The 16,370-nt window shown below is 35.5% G+C and overlaps 2 protein-coding genes and 1 long non-coding RNA gene across 4 annotated transcripts; 1 reads left to right on the plus strand and 2 right to left on the minus strand.

The window, feature by feature from the left end:
* Positions 1–589: 589 nt before the first annotated feature.
* Positions 590–14,853, minus strand: LOC125272884 (CD59 glycoprotein-like). Of its 2 annotated transcripts, none has more exons than XM_048198052.1 (4): positions 2,431–2,502; positions 2,237–2,356; positions 1,970–2,092; positions 590–818 (listed from the first exon to the last, which is right to left on the minus strand). In XM_048198052.1, the coding sequence occupies exons 1-4, from the start codon at positions 2,477–2,479 to the stop codon at positions 751–753; spliced, it is 360 nt and encodes a 119-aa protein (XP_048054009.1). In that variant the 5' UTR covers positions 2,480–2,502; the 3' UTR covers positions 590–750. The 2 variants fall into 2 exon arrangements, with proteins under 2 accessions (XP_048054009.1, XP_048054007.1); XM_048198050.1 differs by lacking the exon at positions 2,431–2,502 and adding an exon at positions 14,656–14,853 and having other exon boundaries at positions 617–818.
* LOC125272890 lies at positions 2,400–3,595 on the plus strand. The gene is made up of 3 exons (XR_007185953.1): positions 2,400–2,527; positions 3,077–3,177; positions 3,293–3,595. It is a non-coding gene; the product is annotated as an uncharacterized LOC125272890 (long non-coding RNA).
* Positions 5,191–11,222, minus strand: LOC125272882 (urokinase plasminogen activator surface receptor-like). The gene is made up of 5 exons (XM_048198048.1): positions 6,874–11,222; positions 6,664–6,783; positions 6,282–6,413; positions 5,979–6,086; positions 5,191–5,679 (listed from the first exon to the last, which is right to left on the minus strand). Exons 1-5 carry the CDS (start codon positions 6,920–6,922, stop codon positions 5,489–5,491), a joined length of 600 nt encoding a protein of 199 aa, XP_048054005.1. The 5' UTR covers positions 6,923–11,222; the 3' UTR covers positions 5,191–5,488.
* Positions 14,854–16,370: the final 1,517 nt, after the last annotated feature.

A 16,370-nucleotide genomic window follows, 5' to 3' on the forward strand; every position in this document is an offset into this window, starting at 1 on the left:
TATCTTTGATCTGACTGCAGAAATACGCTACGGCTCTACCACTCAAAAACTAACTTATCTTCATCATTATATGGCAAACAAGAAGAAAGAAACAATACGATTTATTTTTATAGGTCAAGTATTGTGATAATTGCAACAGAATTCACTCATTAGGCTACCCTGTGAGGCAACTGACTGGATGGGCCTGACTGAACGGATGGCTACGTGACTGTGTGTATCATATTCAGTTTTTGCGATGATCTTTGCTGTGTGTGTGTATATATATATATGTGCAACATAGACAATTGTGCAGTCTCTCTGGATAAAAGCTTAATGTATTAAATGTAATTGTGGGCAGTTGTGGATTATAGGCATATTATTTCTAAGCATTTCAACCTTCTTAAATTTTACTAGTTGAATAACCAAAATAAATCAAATTTCCAGTCATAATTCCAGTCATAGTCATAGTCACAGTCAAATTTTCCAGTCATTCCAGAAATAACTGAGAAAGATGTGTAGGCTAATACATAAGTATTTTATTACAGCAGTTTAGCACACTCTGTTTCCTTAATTCTTTATTACATTCTATAATAACTTTTATACATTTATACATCTGTTAGTGCTGATGCAGTAAATACAATTCTTTTTAGTTCCTTAAACCAAAGAACAGCAGAGCAACAAACAAGCTGTATTCAGTAAATTAAATCAATTGTGTCTCATATTCAGTTTTTGTGCTGATCTTCACTAGAATCTGAAGTCTTGAATCTGGACTCACTGAAACAGGAAGTAGAAGAGCAGAGGAGAGAAGAGCAGGAGGAAGCTTCCCTTAAACACTTCATCTAATCAAGATTATGAAGAAATTGGTGTTACTACTACTAATAATAATAATACACTGTAAAAAATTACCGTGATTTTAACAGTAAAAGACTGTAAAAATGCTGCGGTGAATAACTGTTAATTGGTTTACAGAAAGTTTCCGTACTATATACGGTGAATAACTGTAATAGATCTAACGGTACATTTAATGTAATTTTACGGTAAAATACCATTAAATTCACCGTTTTTGAAAGTGAAAAATAACAATTCATTGTAAAATTTACAGTGAAAAAACGTAAATTGACATTCCCACAATTCCCTGCGTGACACTTCACATTTGATATATTTTTTGTTGAAATAACTCTGTTTCTTCTTAGTTTTTCTCATTTTTTTCTAATCAGTTATGTACATTAGGGTTTTATGTTACATCTAATGTTGTTAAATTAATGTTTATTGCATTTTTAAAATGTCATGTGTGTTACCATGATGGTGTTTAGTGTGTGTGTAAATGACACTGTGTGCACCTTCTATATATTAGTGTTGTCCTCCTCAGCTTGTGGAAAAGCTGCTTGTGATAAACTTTGATTCATCATGTGACTCTTATCACCACTGTGTTTGGTGACTGTCAGTGTATGATAAAGATACAAAACAGATATTAGTACTTCATTAGGTTGGTAAATTAACATTATATCAGTTAATGAAATATGTTATTTTACCGTAAATTTTACTGGGATTTTTTTTACAGTGTACTGAAATCCAATGTTAAATATACACATTTAAAATGTAAAATTCACATGTAACTCCGTAAGTATGTTTACGGTTTGATGTCATTTTTACAGTATTGTTCTGGTAACCACAGCTGCCGGTATTTTTCCGTAGAAACAACGGGATTTTTTTTACAGTGTAGTTATTAAAAAATGGCATGTTTATTGTTGATCAGTTTCATCACAATTTTTAAAAACTCTCAGAAAGCACTTGACTAATTCATATGCTTTTCATGCTGTTCAAGCTTTACACTATTTTTGACTACTCTTGATATTGTGCATCTTATGAACCATCACTTGTGTATTATTATTGTTTGTTTGAATTATTGAATGACTTGTATAAATCATTTCCTTGGTTTATGTTACTGTAGGTAAAATCAAACTGCACACAGTCAAATGAGGAACAATACCTGCTGCATTGCAAAGGTCAGTGTCACAGCAGTGGAGAGACAACGTCCCTTCAGCTATCTGATGGATCCCTGGTACACACTTATCTGCACACACTTTAGATGTGAAGAACACCTTAGAGGAACCTGCAAAAAAGACATAAACAGCCATATAATAAGACAAAACTATTCCAAGATTTGCAGTCATGTGAAGAGATCCACAAGTACTTTCTCTCCAGCTTCACTTTCAGTAAATTAGTACAGCAGATTTCCACTTCACACTGGACTTACCAACTGTTTGTTCCAGTACACTCCTCGCACATTTAGAATATCCAACTGGACATGTTTCCACTTTTGCTTTACAGGAACCCGTCGAATCAGGTAAGCACGAGTAACACCTGAGAGAATTTCCTTAAAAACAGAGAGACACTGAGTTTCCACTTCACAGTATGTGTACCAAATTCAATACTTGCTGTTTTTTGTACCTCCAGTGAGAAAAATGAAAAGAAGAAGGACAGAGACTCTCAGATCCATCTTGTGTCAGGAACTTACTTTCACTTGCTGCAGTGAATACTGACCGAGGTTAAGACTTTTTCTCCGGCATAACTCTTGCACAAAGTTTGTACATTGCTTGTGTGATATCCATTGGCTCTCCTTCTTGGTTTAAAACGGAAAGATATTCAATATTGCGATGTAGGCTAACCCCTTTTTTCATTGTTTGCCACATAACTTGCAAGAATATAAGAATATAATGCAATATTCATTTACACACAGTTCAGTTCAGTAAGCTTTTACAGAAGTTATTAAACTTCAGTGTGTTGATTTTGATTTAAAAATATTTTGTAGTTCGTATTAATTTACCAAAACCTGGTTGTTACTACTTAAATGTTTCCCCCAAAGATTTAACTTCGGGAAGACCCTGTCTGTGCACAAGTAAAACAAATACATTTGAAAATGATGTTAAAGAATGATTTCTATCACATTTTAACTTCCCCTGGGGTCAGTAGCAACATTTGACTGTGTCTATTCAAGTATAAATTGTGTAGACTACACGTGTTGCAGCAGTGTGGGTGAGTAGCTGACAGAAGTGGTTTATATTGTATTAAACTGTTTGCTTTCCAATAAAAACAGTCTCTGAGAAACTCAAGGAAATGCAAAAAGTGTTGCAGCCATCCCCACTCTCCCCCTACAAAAGATGATCTGCTGCCATCTGGTGATAAATAATGCTAAATGTAATTTTAAAATGTATTAAAATTTTACAACATTTTCCAACAGTTCCAAAAGGAAAAAAGCAAGTCCGGAGTTAACATCAATTTATCAGTGTTACTACATTTTTTTATCTTTTAGCTGTCACCTGTTTACTTTGTGAGAAGATGCAATGGAATGAAACCTGTTGACTGAATCATTCAGCCAGCGTCAGTGAACCATCTCATCTCAACCGATCATGAAAACACGGATGAACATCGGAAGATATGCTGAAAGACACTGTACTTCATAATATTTATCATCTCACTTGTAATCGAGACATTAACAAAGACATTTTCGTCATGTTAGGCATAAGATTAATGAATGTATACATATTGTAAACTCAGTTACTTTTCCTGATATAGCCTTCAGTAAATTCACTTAAAGGGTTTGTTCACCTAAAAATGAAAATCCTGTCATTAATTACTCATTTTTGGCCGGCTCCTGCATCAGCATCACACTCATGCGTCGTGCTGATCATGTGAACAGTGTCGGGGAGTTCACTAGAACCTGGAAGCACTGAACGTAAATAACGTATGAGAATGACACAGAAGAGAAGATATTGTTGAATAAAATCATTCTTTTTGTTTTGCTAACAAAAAGTGTTCTTGCCACTTCATAAAATTAAAGTTGAACCACTGCAGTCACGTGGACTATTTTAACAATGTCTTTAGTAACCTACCTTTCTGAACCTTGAAAGTGTTGGTTAACATGCACAAAAATATCTTCATTTGTGTTCCAAAAGTATCATGCAGTATTATAGAATTAAGCAGTATTAAGCAAGGCTGATTTTAGGCCGAGTTTACTTTTTTCCCATCGAGGGAAGGGGGTGAGAGGGCCAAGTTTCGAGAGTCACGGTTCGCAACTGACATTAAGTAATTATAAGAAAGTTTCTCTTAATTCTTAACAAAAATGTGTTTCTGGGTCAAAGTTATGGAATGTCAAGTCTGCCGAAATTAAAAATAAATAAATACATAAATAAATATACAAAGAAATGTAAAAAAGCAAAAATAAATAAATAGATATATAAATAAATATATGTTGGGGTCACAGTGACACCTTGTGGTGTGGCCGAAATACAAGAAGTGTAGCCTGTAGTCTTCAAAATTAACTTTAAAATAAAAATAATTTTTTGGAAGTTACATTAAAATGCAGTTAGCTCAAAAATATGAACCTGTGCGCCGCAAACTTCCGGGTTGGCCTACAAAAATATGTCATGCCTGAGGTACTCGATTGCAAAGAAATGTAAAAATACATAAAGGTAAAAATGTAGAAATGAATAAATGTGGAAATGAACAAATATGGAAATAAATACATAAATAAAGAAATGTAGAAATAAATAAAAATCAAATTGAATAAATATAATATATATATATATATTTTTTTTGCTTTGCTTTTCTATGTATATTTATTTATTTATTTATTTATTTATTTATTTTTGCTTCTTGTTTTTTTTTTTTTACATTTCTTTGTATATTTATGTTTTTATTTATTTTTAATTTCGACAGACTTGGCATTCTATACAAAGTGACTCAAAATGAGCAAGTTCATTATTGTGAAATTTTTTCAATATTTCGACAGACATATTCAGTGTTTCTTTTAACTCTTTCAGGGAGTTTAACATGAGTTCAGGGGATCCTCTCACTTGGTACATTACAATATTAAAGGTTAAAAAAATATTGTAGGAGCCATTTGTATTGTAAAGTTTTTGTTGTCCACTGAGGTGCGCTGTGACTCAGTATATTTTAGAAAAATATTTTAGAAAACCTGGGTAACAAGTGTGCATGTTGGTAATCGGGAAGCACAGTTTTTTGTGTCCGGGTTTTACAATGGATAAATTAATAAAGCAGAGTAGTGACACTTAACCTGTCAAGTATCTTCATTCAACAGCTTGCAACACAGAAGGTCTTGCTAAAACACACATATGTAGGAGATGTGAAATGGATAAAAATAATTCAAAAAATAAAAGAAGACTTGAATAAGCCCATTAATGGAAGTGGGTTTAAGACAATGTTTATTCAATGGAACAAAATAAAGACATTGTTTGCTTCTATGGACTCTGTACGCATGAAAAACTTGCTCACTCCTGTTATCAAAGACAAGACTCTTGTTGCTTTTGTGATCTTTAACTTCACAGGAAAATCCTTATATTGAGAACACAATTATTGTTTTACAAATTCAATACAAAAAATAAACAGATGATTTATTTATTGAATCAATAAAGAAATAATTCTAATATCTTCTTCTGATAGATGATTTGATATATGTATTATTGTAGGATGTGAAGAGCTGCTGGATTCAGTGCAGCAGGAAGTAGGAGAGCAGAGAACAGCAGAGGAACAGGAAGCTCTGGGAGACACTCTGAGCACTGTTACACAGGTTCCCCTCACAACATGAGATGCTCACAACATTTCTAACCGCTGTTGTGGCATCACAAATGGATTTAGAGATACAGCCTTTTACCGTCGCTGTCACGCTTCCAGAAGTCTCTGATGAAAAGAAAAAAAAGGTTGATTCAGTCTATGAGTAACCATTTCTACTCGACCCACTCCCAGCAGGATTTGAACTGTGGTCTCCGGCATGGGAAGCGGGCGTGCTAATGAGGAGGCTAAAGACTGTAGTCTGTAGCGACAGTCGCTAGAGATCAGGAGAGTTTACACGCACAGCTTTTACTGGCCTACAACAGTTACATAAGCTGGGCATTGGTATATGATCTGTGTCATTTGTTTAAACCTAAGAGAGTTTAAAAGATCATGACTTTAATCTTCTTCCTTTTTCAGATTCTCACCTGTTGCTGTAATGCAGCGGTCTTCGTCTCCTGAACAGCTCAATATGGCTGAGCAGCTCTCCCCATCACAAGTGTAGCATTTCTTTCCATTCGGGACATTAGAGGGATCTACGGGGGAAATCACGTATTCTTTTATATTCTCATATCTAATACAACACTCCTTGAGCAGAAACAACTTAGTTACTGCTCAATTCAATCAGTACACGATGAGTCACCCTTTTATTTTCTGATTAAATGTCCTTTGAAGTAAGATGAGTGTTGACTTAACAGAAGATAGTTATTTGCACAGTCATTGAACCTTACCTGGAGCATCTTGGAGGTTACACAGGTCTGTGTTACAGCAGGATGTAGCTGTCCTGACAAGGCCAAAGTTTATGGACCCACTTTGACAGGCAGGAACACATCCTTTACCCTGCACTTTAGAAGTAATGTCACCTAACATATGAATGAAACAGAAAAGATCAATTAAACTGGAAAACTGATTTATAAATATCTACATTTAGCACTGTTTTATTTAAATTTTTAAATACAAATCATAACAATCTGAGGGAAAACCAATTAAAAAATCTATGTAGAATATTTTGTGATTAAAATTGTAAATTTTGTTCTGTTGCAGCTCCAGCGAATTATAGCAGCATCTCCATTAGTCAAATATAACAGTAAATTTAAGTCATATTGGACTTACCAACTTTTGTTATCCCTGTTGAACTCTCACACTGAGAATATCCACTGGGACATGTTTGTTCCGTTTGTCCCGTACAAGAACCTGTCAGACTCATACACTCATAACATTTGAGAGAGTGTCCTGTAGTAATAAAACAGAAACAGTGAGAGAGAACATCTAATGATCTGTATTAGTAATCAAAAACATCACAAACATTATTTGTCTTTGTACCTGCAGTGAAAAGAATGAAGAGAAGAAAAACTGAGATTTGCAGATCCATCTTTGATCAGAAGGAGAATGTAATAACGCACCTGTTTCAGTGTTCATTTTATATCTTATCAAAAGGGGAGGGTCTTTATGATAAAATGAAAGTGTAACAGAAGGCAGTTCTTGTAACAGAAACTTAAAAGGAAGGCATCAAGGTTTAAAAAAGAATTGCAAGAAATGTATAGGTTTACCTAAACCAACTTCCTTAAAGTGTAGTTGACCCAAAAATGGAAATTCTGTCATCTTTCATTGTCGATGTCAATTTTATTTATATAGCACTATTAAAATAACACATGTTGACCAATGAGCTTTACATCATCTCAGTGTCAAAACATAACACAATAATAATAATAATTATTATTATTATCAACAAGACAAATACGCCATGGCAAATAACTATGTCTTAAGTTGTATTTTAAAAACGTACAGATTCAGTATCCCTAACATGCAAGGGTAAACTATTCCAAATCTTAGTGAAAACCGAAAACGCACAATTACCTTTCTGACTTAACTTAGTACTTGGAATTTTACGTACATTTTGATTTGTTGATCTCAATGTTCTTCCAGACTGATACTCAATTAGCAAATCTGATAAATAAGCCAGTGCAAGGCCATGCAAAGATTTATACACTAATAAAAGAAGTTTAAAATCAATCCTATACTGTATAGGAAGCCAATGTAGAGAGACCAAGGATGGAGTGATGTGTTCACGGTTTTTAATCTCTTAAACTCCGGGACCATTTTGGGGATTTCCACCTGGAATTGGCCTACCCAAATTAAAAAGCTTCCCATACCCACATACAGTGCTCTAAATTCAAAATTGTGGTGTCATTTCACAGGAAACCCTTTGAAGTTACATAAAACACAGCTAAAAGTGATTTTAAAAAAGAATAAAAACAAAGAATTTTTTTTTAAATTCTTATTTGAAAGTGTATAACTCAGGCCCTGAGTGCTCTAGCACCTGCACATAGATCTATTTGTTTCCTCTAGTCTAGATTTCAGCAAATAATGGGAAAAATAATTTTGTCTCTATTGTATGCAAGAGTTATTCAAATGCACCTGAAGGGAAGAACATAATGATCCTTTGGAAGATCATTCAATCTATGGATGTCACACTTAATCTACATGGGCAAATTCCTTGGAATGAGAGATTTCTTGTGATATATGACATGACTGTTTTGGGAAAAATATAAAAAATACTTATTTGTGGAATATTTTCTTCGCAATCATCATGCAGAAATTTGTGTCTGGGACCAATGCATATGTAAATTCAATTTTACTGCTTTTTTTATCATAAAAACAAAAGTTAAAAGTACTCTCTGTAAAGTTTAGATTCTAAGCTTTCAAATGATACCAAATATGGCAGGGGTCGGCAATTAAGCTTGGCATTGGGCCAAAAATATTTTCGCCACTACATGGCGGACCAGAACATAGTCAAAGTATAATTTAAGAAATTAATAAAATGAAACTAGAATTGCCTGTGGCAGACTGTTAAGGCAGAAACACACCAAGCCGACGGTCAGCCATCGGTAGTTTTTGTTCGTCGGCCGACTAAGTTTTCTCAGTGTGTTCCACACCGTTGGCTGAAGTTGGTCCCCGTCTGCTTTTTTCGGGGAAAATTTTGAATCGGCGTCGGAGCTCGGTCCATCGGGCCATCTGATCATTCTGATTGGCCGTTCAGCTACTGCCACCTGCTGGTACAGAAAGACATTTCATCTCACGCATGCGCAGAACGATGTGCTACTTGGCCGTCGGCTGTCGAGCGTCTGTTTGGTGTGTCAGGGCAACTTTGGATCCAGATGCTGCCGACGTGAGCCAACCCCGCAGTCTGCTTTTGTCGCCAGTAGCTCATCAGCGTTGGCTTGGTGTGTTCCTGCCTTTACAGTGTATTTTGAAACTGGTATTGAGCTGTTACTCTGTGTTAAATCCTGTAGTATGACAGTCATTAACAAAAAGCCACATTTGTGTGGCGGTGTCCAGGTTTTACAATGGATAAATTAATAAAGCAGAGTAGTGACACTTAACCTGTCAAGTATCTTCATTCAACAGCTTGCAACACAGAAGGTCTTGCTAAAACACACATATGTAGGATATGTGAAATGGATAAAAATGACTCAAAAAATAAAAGAAGACTTGAATAAGCCCATTAATGGCATGTTTGAGTCATGCTCATAAACTCTGTTTTATTTCCTCTTTCTATATTGTGAATAATAAATGTGTATCATTTTAATTTGCTTGTTACACAATGTAACCCAACGTATTGTAATAATTATTTGACGTAGCCTATTTTTACACTCAGAATTATTCCTTGGCATCCTCACATACTAAACTGCATTTTTTTTTAATTGTTTGCGTACGCTATTACGTCATGTGTAGAGTGATGTTAACATTTAAGCTAGCTGGTGAGAGAAAATGGCACTATCAAAGAGTCTAAAGAGGAAAGTTGACAGCAAAAATAGGGCATACAAAGAAGAATAGAAAGACAAATATGCGCTCATCCTACCTAGTTTTGTGAATGCAAAGTTGGGACACTGAAATATGGGGTGATACCATATAGGGAAGCCTTTATAATGGATGTGTAAACCTTATAACGTGAATTATGATGGACCCGTATAAGGGCCAGTGGAGTTGTATTCTTTAACAATCTTGCGGCAGCATTTTGAACCTTTTGCAGCTGTAGGACAGATGCTTGACTACCCTTGTACAATGAATTATAGTAATCAAGTCTTGATGATATGAGAGCATGGATTACAATTTCAAGGCTCTTAAAAGTCAGACATGATTTAATCATGGCCAAATTTCTCAAAAGAAAAATAAAACTTGACCACATGATTTATCTGTGTTCAACTTCAGGGAGCTATCAATATCAAAACCCTTGTTTTTGACGCATTCTTGAACGTACATTGACAGTGGGCTGAAACTGAACTCTGCTGCGCCCCTGGCTCCTCTGCTGGTGGTTGCTCGACCTGCGGATCGATGTCCTGACAGGGCGTCTCCAGAGACAGTGCAGGGCTGCAAACATCCAGAAGCGATGGAGCTGAAGGACTGAGCTCTGTGGCGTTGGAAGTGACAGGAGACTGGACATGACGATGGTGTCGTTAAACAACGATGAAGATTTAGATCTTAGGTGGGAGTTGACAAGTCCCTGTCGAAGTCGATCAGCCAGTCTTCTGCTTCTGTTCCCTTGTCCACTGGTGTCACAGGCTCACACCACTGGTCAGAACCACTTTGGCGGCGCTGCATCCGGGGTGATGGCAAGCTCTGCTTCCTTTTCCCTGGGCTCTGGCTCACTTGTTGTGGGTGGTGCCGCTCGGTCTGCGGGGGGCTCACGTGATCTCCGTAGTCACTAGTGTAGAAGCTTGCTCTGGCTGCTCTCTGGATCGGGACACAACACTCTCCAAACACCTAACGATAGTCTCCCTCCAGGATGATTGTAGTTGGCCCCGATCCAGAAAAGCAACTTAAGGGTCTCGTCGTCAAGGGGGCAGTTGATGGCGAGATGACAAAATTTAACAGAAAAGGTAAAAAAGTTTGTGCTCTCTTGAGCCAGGATGATCAATTTTGCCTGGTCGTCCATTTTGGGTGGTACGATTCTCTGTAACACTTGTGTTCAGGCAGGTGTAATAGTTTCTGTAAATAGTTGTGGGATAAACATTTTTAATATGTTTATGAAGGCAGCTACAACTGAGAAAGAAGAAAAAAATTGCTCCGCTATACAACACGTGGTTCAGGTGGAAAAAAAATTCAATTTTATCAATTCTGTATTACTGAGCAGAGTAAGTACTTTTAAGTTGTAAAGAATGTCTGCAAAGTATGTTTGCAAAAAATAACTGAAGGTTTTCTTCTTGAGTTTCTTCTTTAAAGAAATAATAACATGGGGTTGAAAAGTAATAACACTACAATACAAATGTTTTTGTGAAGTAAAAAAAAAAGGGGGGGGGGGGGTGCAGTATTTATTCAGAGAGGAGGAGGGCCTTGGTGTAAAAAAGGTTGGGAACCACTGCCCTAAAGTATTACAATAGGTGCAATTCAGTATATATGACCAACACCTACACACTGGATGCTCATGATTCATCCTGTTTAAACATCCTGTTTAAACAGTTTCATTTTCTCTGAAATCATTAACAATCAGACTTTGGACACTGTAAATGACCCTGAACACATCAGAGTGAGTTTCATCATTTTGATCACATTCACAAGCACTAAAAAGATCAACGTTTTTTTTCCAAGTTTTAAAAAGATCAAAGTATCATGCCAATTACACAATCAGTTCAAAAATGATCAATACAAAACAACAACTGCTCTAAAATAACAAAAGATGCATACCTGACATTAGAAAAATTTATATTATTTTTATATATATATATCATTTTTTTTCTGATGTCAGGTATGCATCTTAAATTAGAAAAACTTTGATCTTTATATATATATATATATATATATATATATATATATATATATATATATATATATATATATATATATATATAATATTATTATTATTATTATTATTATTATTTGTCTGGTCCAAAATAGGAAAAATATCCATCCATGCATTTTCCAAACAAATTAAAGAACAAAAAATTGGGCTAACACAAATGAAGCATAGAAAAAAGGTTTAAAGGAAAACGTGATGGAATCCAGAAAGGGACTTTAGTCCCTTTAGGGCAAGTCCTTGGCAACAATCTTTTAAATGCCTCTGGGGCAGCTAATTCAGACTTCGGTAAAGTTGGTTTTATATTTGCACATTCGGACTTCTGATAAATTCAGACTTTCCAATAAATGTGCAATAAATTAATGTTTGCGAATTTTAAGCAGCGACATGATATTGACAACCAACGATTGTCAACTTACAACATTTTTCACAGTCGATCAAAATAGGCAAGTATTATTTTAATGGCATATTTACTTGTGAATGTCCACTGAATGTCCAATGTAGTGTGATTAACAAGGCTATTGAATATGGATGTCCGAATGTGCGAATATAAAACCAACTTCGGTCCTATCTCTTTGAACATAAAATTCTCCAAAGCTGTTCACCAAGTTTATGATTAATTTTCATATTTGAAATCACCAATGAAATCTGACAACAATCGAACAACTTTTGTTCCTAAGCGTTCAAATCATGACAAAAAGAAAAAAATAAATAATTTTTTTTTAAAGGCTCTCTAAGCGATTCTGAGCGGAGTAACTTCCTGTTGACGTTCAAAGAAAACAAAACAGAGGCCAGCTAGACCCTCCCTCCTACTCCTCCTGCCCCTCCCCCCCGTGCTTCCTGAAACAGTCATGAACGCGCATTTAAAATGTAAGTAGCTTGCGTATTGACGCTGCTTGTCAGTTATTGGCTGGAGCATGTGTATTATGTTAAGTGGTCCAGACTGCATCAGTTTGTTTTTGTTGCCGTTTTCGGAGCTTGTGGCGACTACAGAGACCGCGTTTTTTTACAGTGTGTTCAGGGGACAGGCAGCTAGCGCATAGTGAGGAGATGTTTGCTGTATGTGACAAAAAAATGTTCAGCAATCGCTTGGTGATGTCTGATCGCGCTCTGACAACGGCAGTGATGTCTCGCGCATATACTTCAATGAGCGCTAGACATCACTGCCGCTGTCAGAGCGCGATCAGACCTCACCAAGCGATTGCTGAATGCAGTTGGACATAGTGGTGTATTAGAGGTAAAAAATGATATAAATACTGTTTGGTTTCTCGCACAAACTGATCGTTTCGTGTCTTATGACATCAATGTGCCGTCACGAGCCGCAGGGTTTAATTTGGATTTGTCTGTGCGTGTTTATTGACTCTTACAGATTGTGTGACCATTGACTCGCATTATTTGACTGACAGACATCAACGGTTGGAGTTAAAAATCATCATTTGTGTTCTATTGAAGAAACAAAGTCACCTACATCTTGGATGCCCTGGGGGTAAGCAGATAAACATCCAATTTTCATTTTTGGGTGAACTATCCCTTTAATGCCTATGTGATGTCAAAAGTGCACAAGTCTCAGAACAATAATCCAAATTTGGGTCAAATATGGACAAACCCAGTCATTAGGTTACATTTTTTAATTCAATTTTTAACCAACTGTTGGGTTTGTGCATGTTTACCCAAATTTGGTTGAAAACCCAGCATTTTTTTTAGAGAGTATTTCATTTAAAAAAACAAAATAAAAACTGTCTTTAATAATGAACTCAAAAAGGAAAAACACAAGATTACCATAAGCACCTAATACTAAAATGCAGTACCCAACACAATGAACTGAGGAAGCAAGGAAACAAAGGGCTTACACAGAGAGACATAATGATTGACAGGTGATAAATGTAATTATTAACTTAAGGGAACTAACTTGGAATTAATAAAAACTGAACTGGAGACACAAGTGACAAACACTTGGAAGCAAATAGGCAAGTAGCATAATCCTGACAGGCATGAAATTAAATAGTTTTGAAACAAATACTGGACTGCTAAACTTATGATTATTTTTGGGTTATTTCAGTTCATAATATTGCATCATTTCAGATCACATGGACAATTTTGCAGTCTTTCTGGATAAAATCTAAATATCTTAAATGTAAATGTGAGCAGTTTTGTATTATAGTCATGCATTTCAACCTTTTTAAACTTTACTAGTTGAACAACAAATTTCCAGTCACAGAAATAACTGAGAAAGATGTGTAATACAGTAGTTTAGCACATGCTTGTTCCTTAATTCTTTATTACATTCTATAATAACTTTTATTTTATGTATGGGAAATGTATAAAGTTAGTGCTGATGCAGTATTTTGTTTAATATTCATTTAATAAAATACATACTTTTAGTTCCTTAAACCAAAGTACAGCAGAGCAACAAACAAGCTTTATTCAGTAAATTAAATCAATCGTGTTGCTGATCTTCACTGTAGAATCTGAAGTCTTGAATCTGGACTCACTGAAACAGGAAGTAGAAGAGCAGAGGAGAGAAGAGCAGGAGGAAGCTTCCCTTAAACACTCCATCTAATCAAGATGATGAAGAAATTAGTATTGATTACTACTACTACTAATAATAATAGTTATTAAAATGGCATGTTTGTTGTTGATCAATTTCATCACATTTTTTTAAAAACAGTAAAAACTCTCAGAAAGCACTTGACTAATTCATACGCTTTACACTATTCTGCTCTTGATATTGTGCATCTTATGAACCATCACTTGTGAATTATTATTGTTTGTTTGAATTATTGAATGACTTGTATAAATCATTTCCTCATTTTATGTTACTGTAGGTCAAATCAAACTGCACACAGTCAAATAAGGAACAATACCTGCTGCATTGCAAAGGTCAGTGTCACAGCAGTGGAGAGACAACGTCCCTTCATCTATCTGATGGATCCCTGGTACACACTTATCTGCACACACTTTAGATGTGAAGAACACCTTAGAGGAACCTGCAAAAAAGACATAAACAGCCATATAATAAGATAAAACAATTCCAAGATTTGCAGTCATGTGAAGAGATCCACAAGTATACTTTCTCTCCAGCAGTACTTTCACTTTCAGTAAATTATTACAGCAGATTTCCACTTCACACTGGACTTACCAACTGTTTGTTCCAGTACACTCCTCGCACATTTAGAATATCCAACTGGACATGTCTCCACTTTTGCTTTACAGGAACCCGTCGAATCAGGTAAGCATGAGTAACACCTGAGAGTTTCCACTCCACAGTATGTGTACCAAATAATACATTCAATACTTGCTGTTTTTTGTACCTCCAGTGAGAAAAATGAAAAGAAGAACGACAGAGACTCTCAGATCCATCTTGTGTCAGGAAGAGAATAAAATCACAATACTTCAGTTCCTTTTATATCTGTTAAGGCTTGTTGGGAAACCATGTAAAGTCCTTAAGGCAGTCCTTAAGTCAACATGTCCGTTCAACATGGTCAGTAATGATGCTTCTCTGCTCAGTCTGATGGTTGAGTCATTGACTGTTTCCTGTTCCATGTTCTCCATGCTGCTCTGTGTTCACATATTGCTAATGTTGTCCCTCTTTCTCTCTCTCTCTCTCTCTCTCTCTCTCTCTCTCTCTCACACACACACACACACTTTTAACATTGAGGTTATCGTTTGAGAAATCGCTTACTGTAACCAGAAATAATTTAGGGTTAAATGGTTTGGTTAAATGGGTTTTCCGGTGTAGGAGAGAGTGGGGACAGTTACAACATGTGGCAGTTACAACATGGCTTATTTCTCCATTATCTCTGAATGAGCAAGAGAGATATTCATTTTACACATGCTCAGTTAGTCCCTCATCCTTCCTGGAAGAAAGCAGTGTGTGACTATTGCACCATGTGTGACTATTGCAATACTTTTGCAAAAAATAAAATTAAAGTTAAAAAAGTTTTTTTTTTTTTTTTTATGATCAGTTTTTTTCTCCCCCTCATAAGTATTGTTTGCGGGAAGTATTGTAAAGTAATATTTTGATCTGTTTCTTAGCTTCTAAAATGAATAGCATGTGTCAAAGCTATCGTGTCAAGCTAAGTTTTATCATGACTGTCTTCCCACATCACAACATTGATGTGAATCTTTGTCATAACTTGACAAAATAATTTTATGTATTAATAACGAACCCCTTTTAATAGTCAGATCTCCCCTTTAAGTAAACGATTATTAATAATTTTATAATAAATAATTATAAAAATCAGACTAGACATACATTTGATCTGTTCTGCATTTCCAGTATGCCATAAGAGAGAAAATCCCTACTATAATCTTACTATCGACGATAGCCAAAGATATTGTCAAAAGCATCAAATATTGGCAATATTAAAGAGGATTTGGCATTTCCAATTAATGTAGGCCCATTACACTCTTCTAGTGTTATTATTACTAGTGGGTTACTTTATCAAATAATACTGCCCCACAATAATTTCAGCACATCACCGCATAACTGACGTGCTGTGAGGAAAAAGATTTGGCTATCAGCTCCACTTTGAAAATGTTTTAAACTTTTTTTTTAGGTCTATTATACAATGAATTATAATCCTATTCTTAAAATTATTAATAGTCTATAATATTTCCTAATGTGACGTGGCGTTGATGCTATAAAAGGGTTAAAAGTAATTACTCAACTTTGAAACTATTCTACTAATTCACAGTAGCGACCACGCCACCCGAGAATATACACCCGGCAAAAACCCACAGGTTCTCACAAAATGACCCAGAGACATGAATATCTTGTATAAAAGTACAAATCTTTATTAAAATTATATAAAAATTATTTAGAAGCTTAATTTCTCAGTTAAAATTAGTCTCATTCAGTAATAAAAATGAAGATTATGCACAACAAGTGCAACAAGCTGCCATGAAATACATACAAAACAAAAAAAACAAAAAAAAACAAAAGAGGACAAAAATAAACAAAAAAGAGCAGGGGCTTTGCAAAAAGGGAGGCGGCTATACACCGGCCTTCAACAGGGCCTGTACT

The sequence above is a fragment of the Megalobrama amblycephala genome, linkage group LG7 (assembly GCF_018812025.1).
Source record: "Megalobrama amblycephala isolate DHTTF-2021 linkage group LG7, ASM1881202v1, whole genome shotgun sequence".
Lineage (NCBI taxonomy): Eukaryota > Metazoa > Chordata > Actinopteri > Cypriniformes > Xenocyprididae > Megalobrama > Megalobrama amblycephala.

Excerpts from the sequence above, each read along its gene's own strand:
- LOC125272882 (XM_048198048.1), bottom strand. The coding sequence starts at position 6,922 with ATGGATCTGCAAATCTCAGTTTTTCTTCTCTTCATTCTTTTCACTGCA. Across the intron at positions 6,784-6,873 it reads CTTCATTCTTTTCACTGCAG|GACACTCTCTCAAATGTTAT; the intron begins GTACAAAGACAA and ends TTATTACTACAG. Across the intron at positions 6,414-6,663 it reads AACAGGGATAACAAAAGTTG|GTGACATTACTTCTAAAGTG; the intron begins GTAAGTCCAATA and ends TTCATATGTTAG.
- LOC125272884 (XM_048198052.1), bottom strand. The coding sequence starts at position 2,479 with ATGGATCTGAGAGTCTCTGTCCTTCTTCTTTTCATTTTTCTCACTGGA. Across the intron at positions 2,093-2,236 it reads TGTACTGGAACAAACAGTTG|GTTCCTCTAAGGTGTTCTTC; the intron begins GTAAGTCCAGTG and ends TCTTTTTTGCAG. Across the intron at positions 819-1,969 it reads TGACCTTTGCAATGCAGCAG|ATGAAGTGTTTAAGGGAAGC; the intron begins GTATTGTTCCTC and ends AATCTTGATTAG.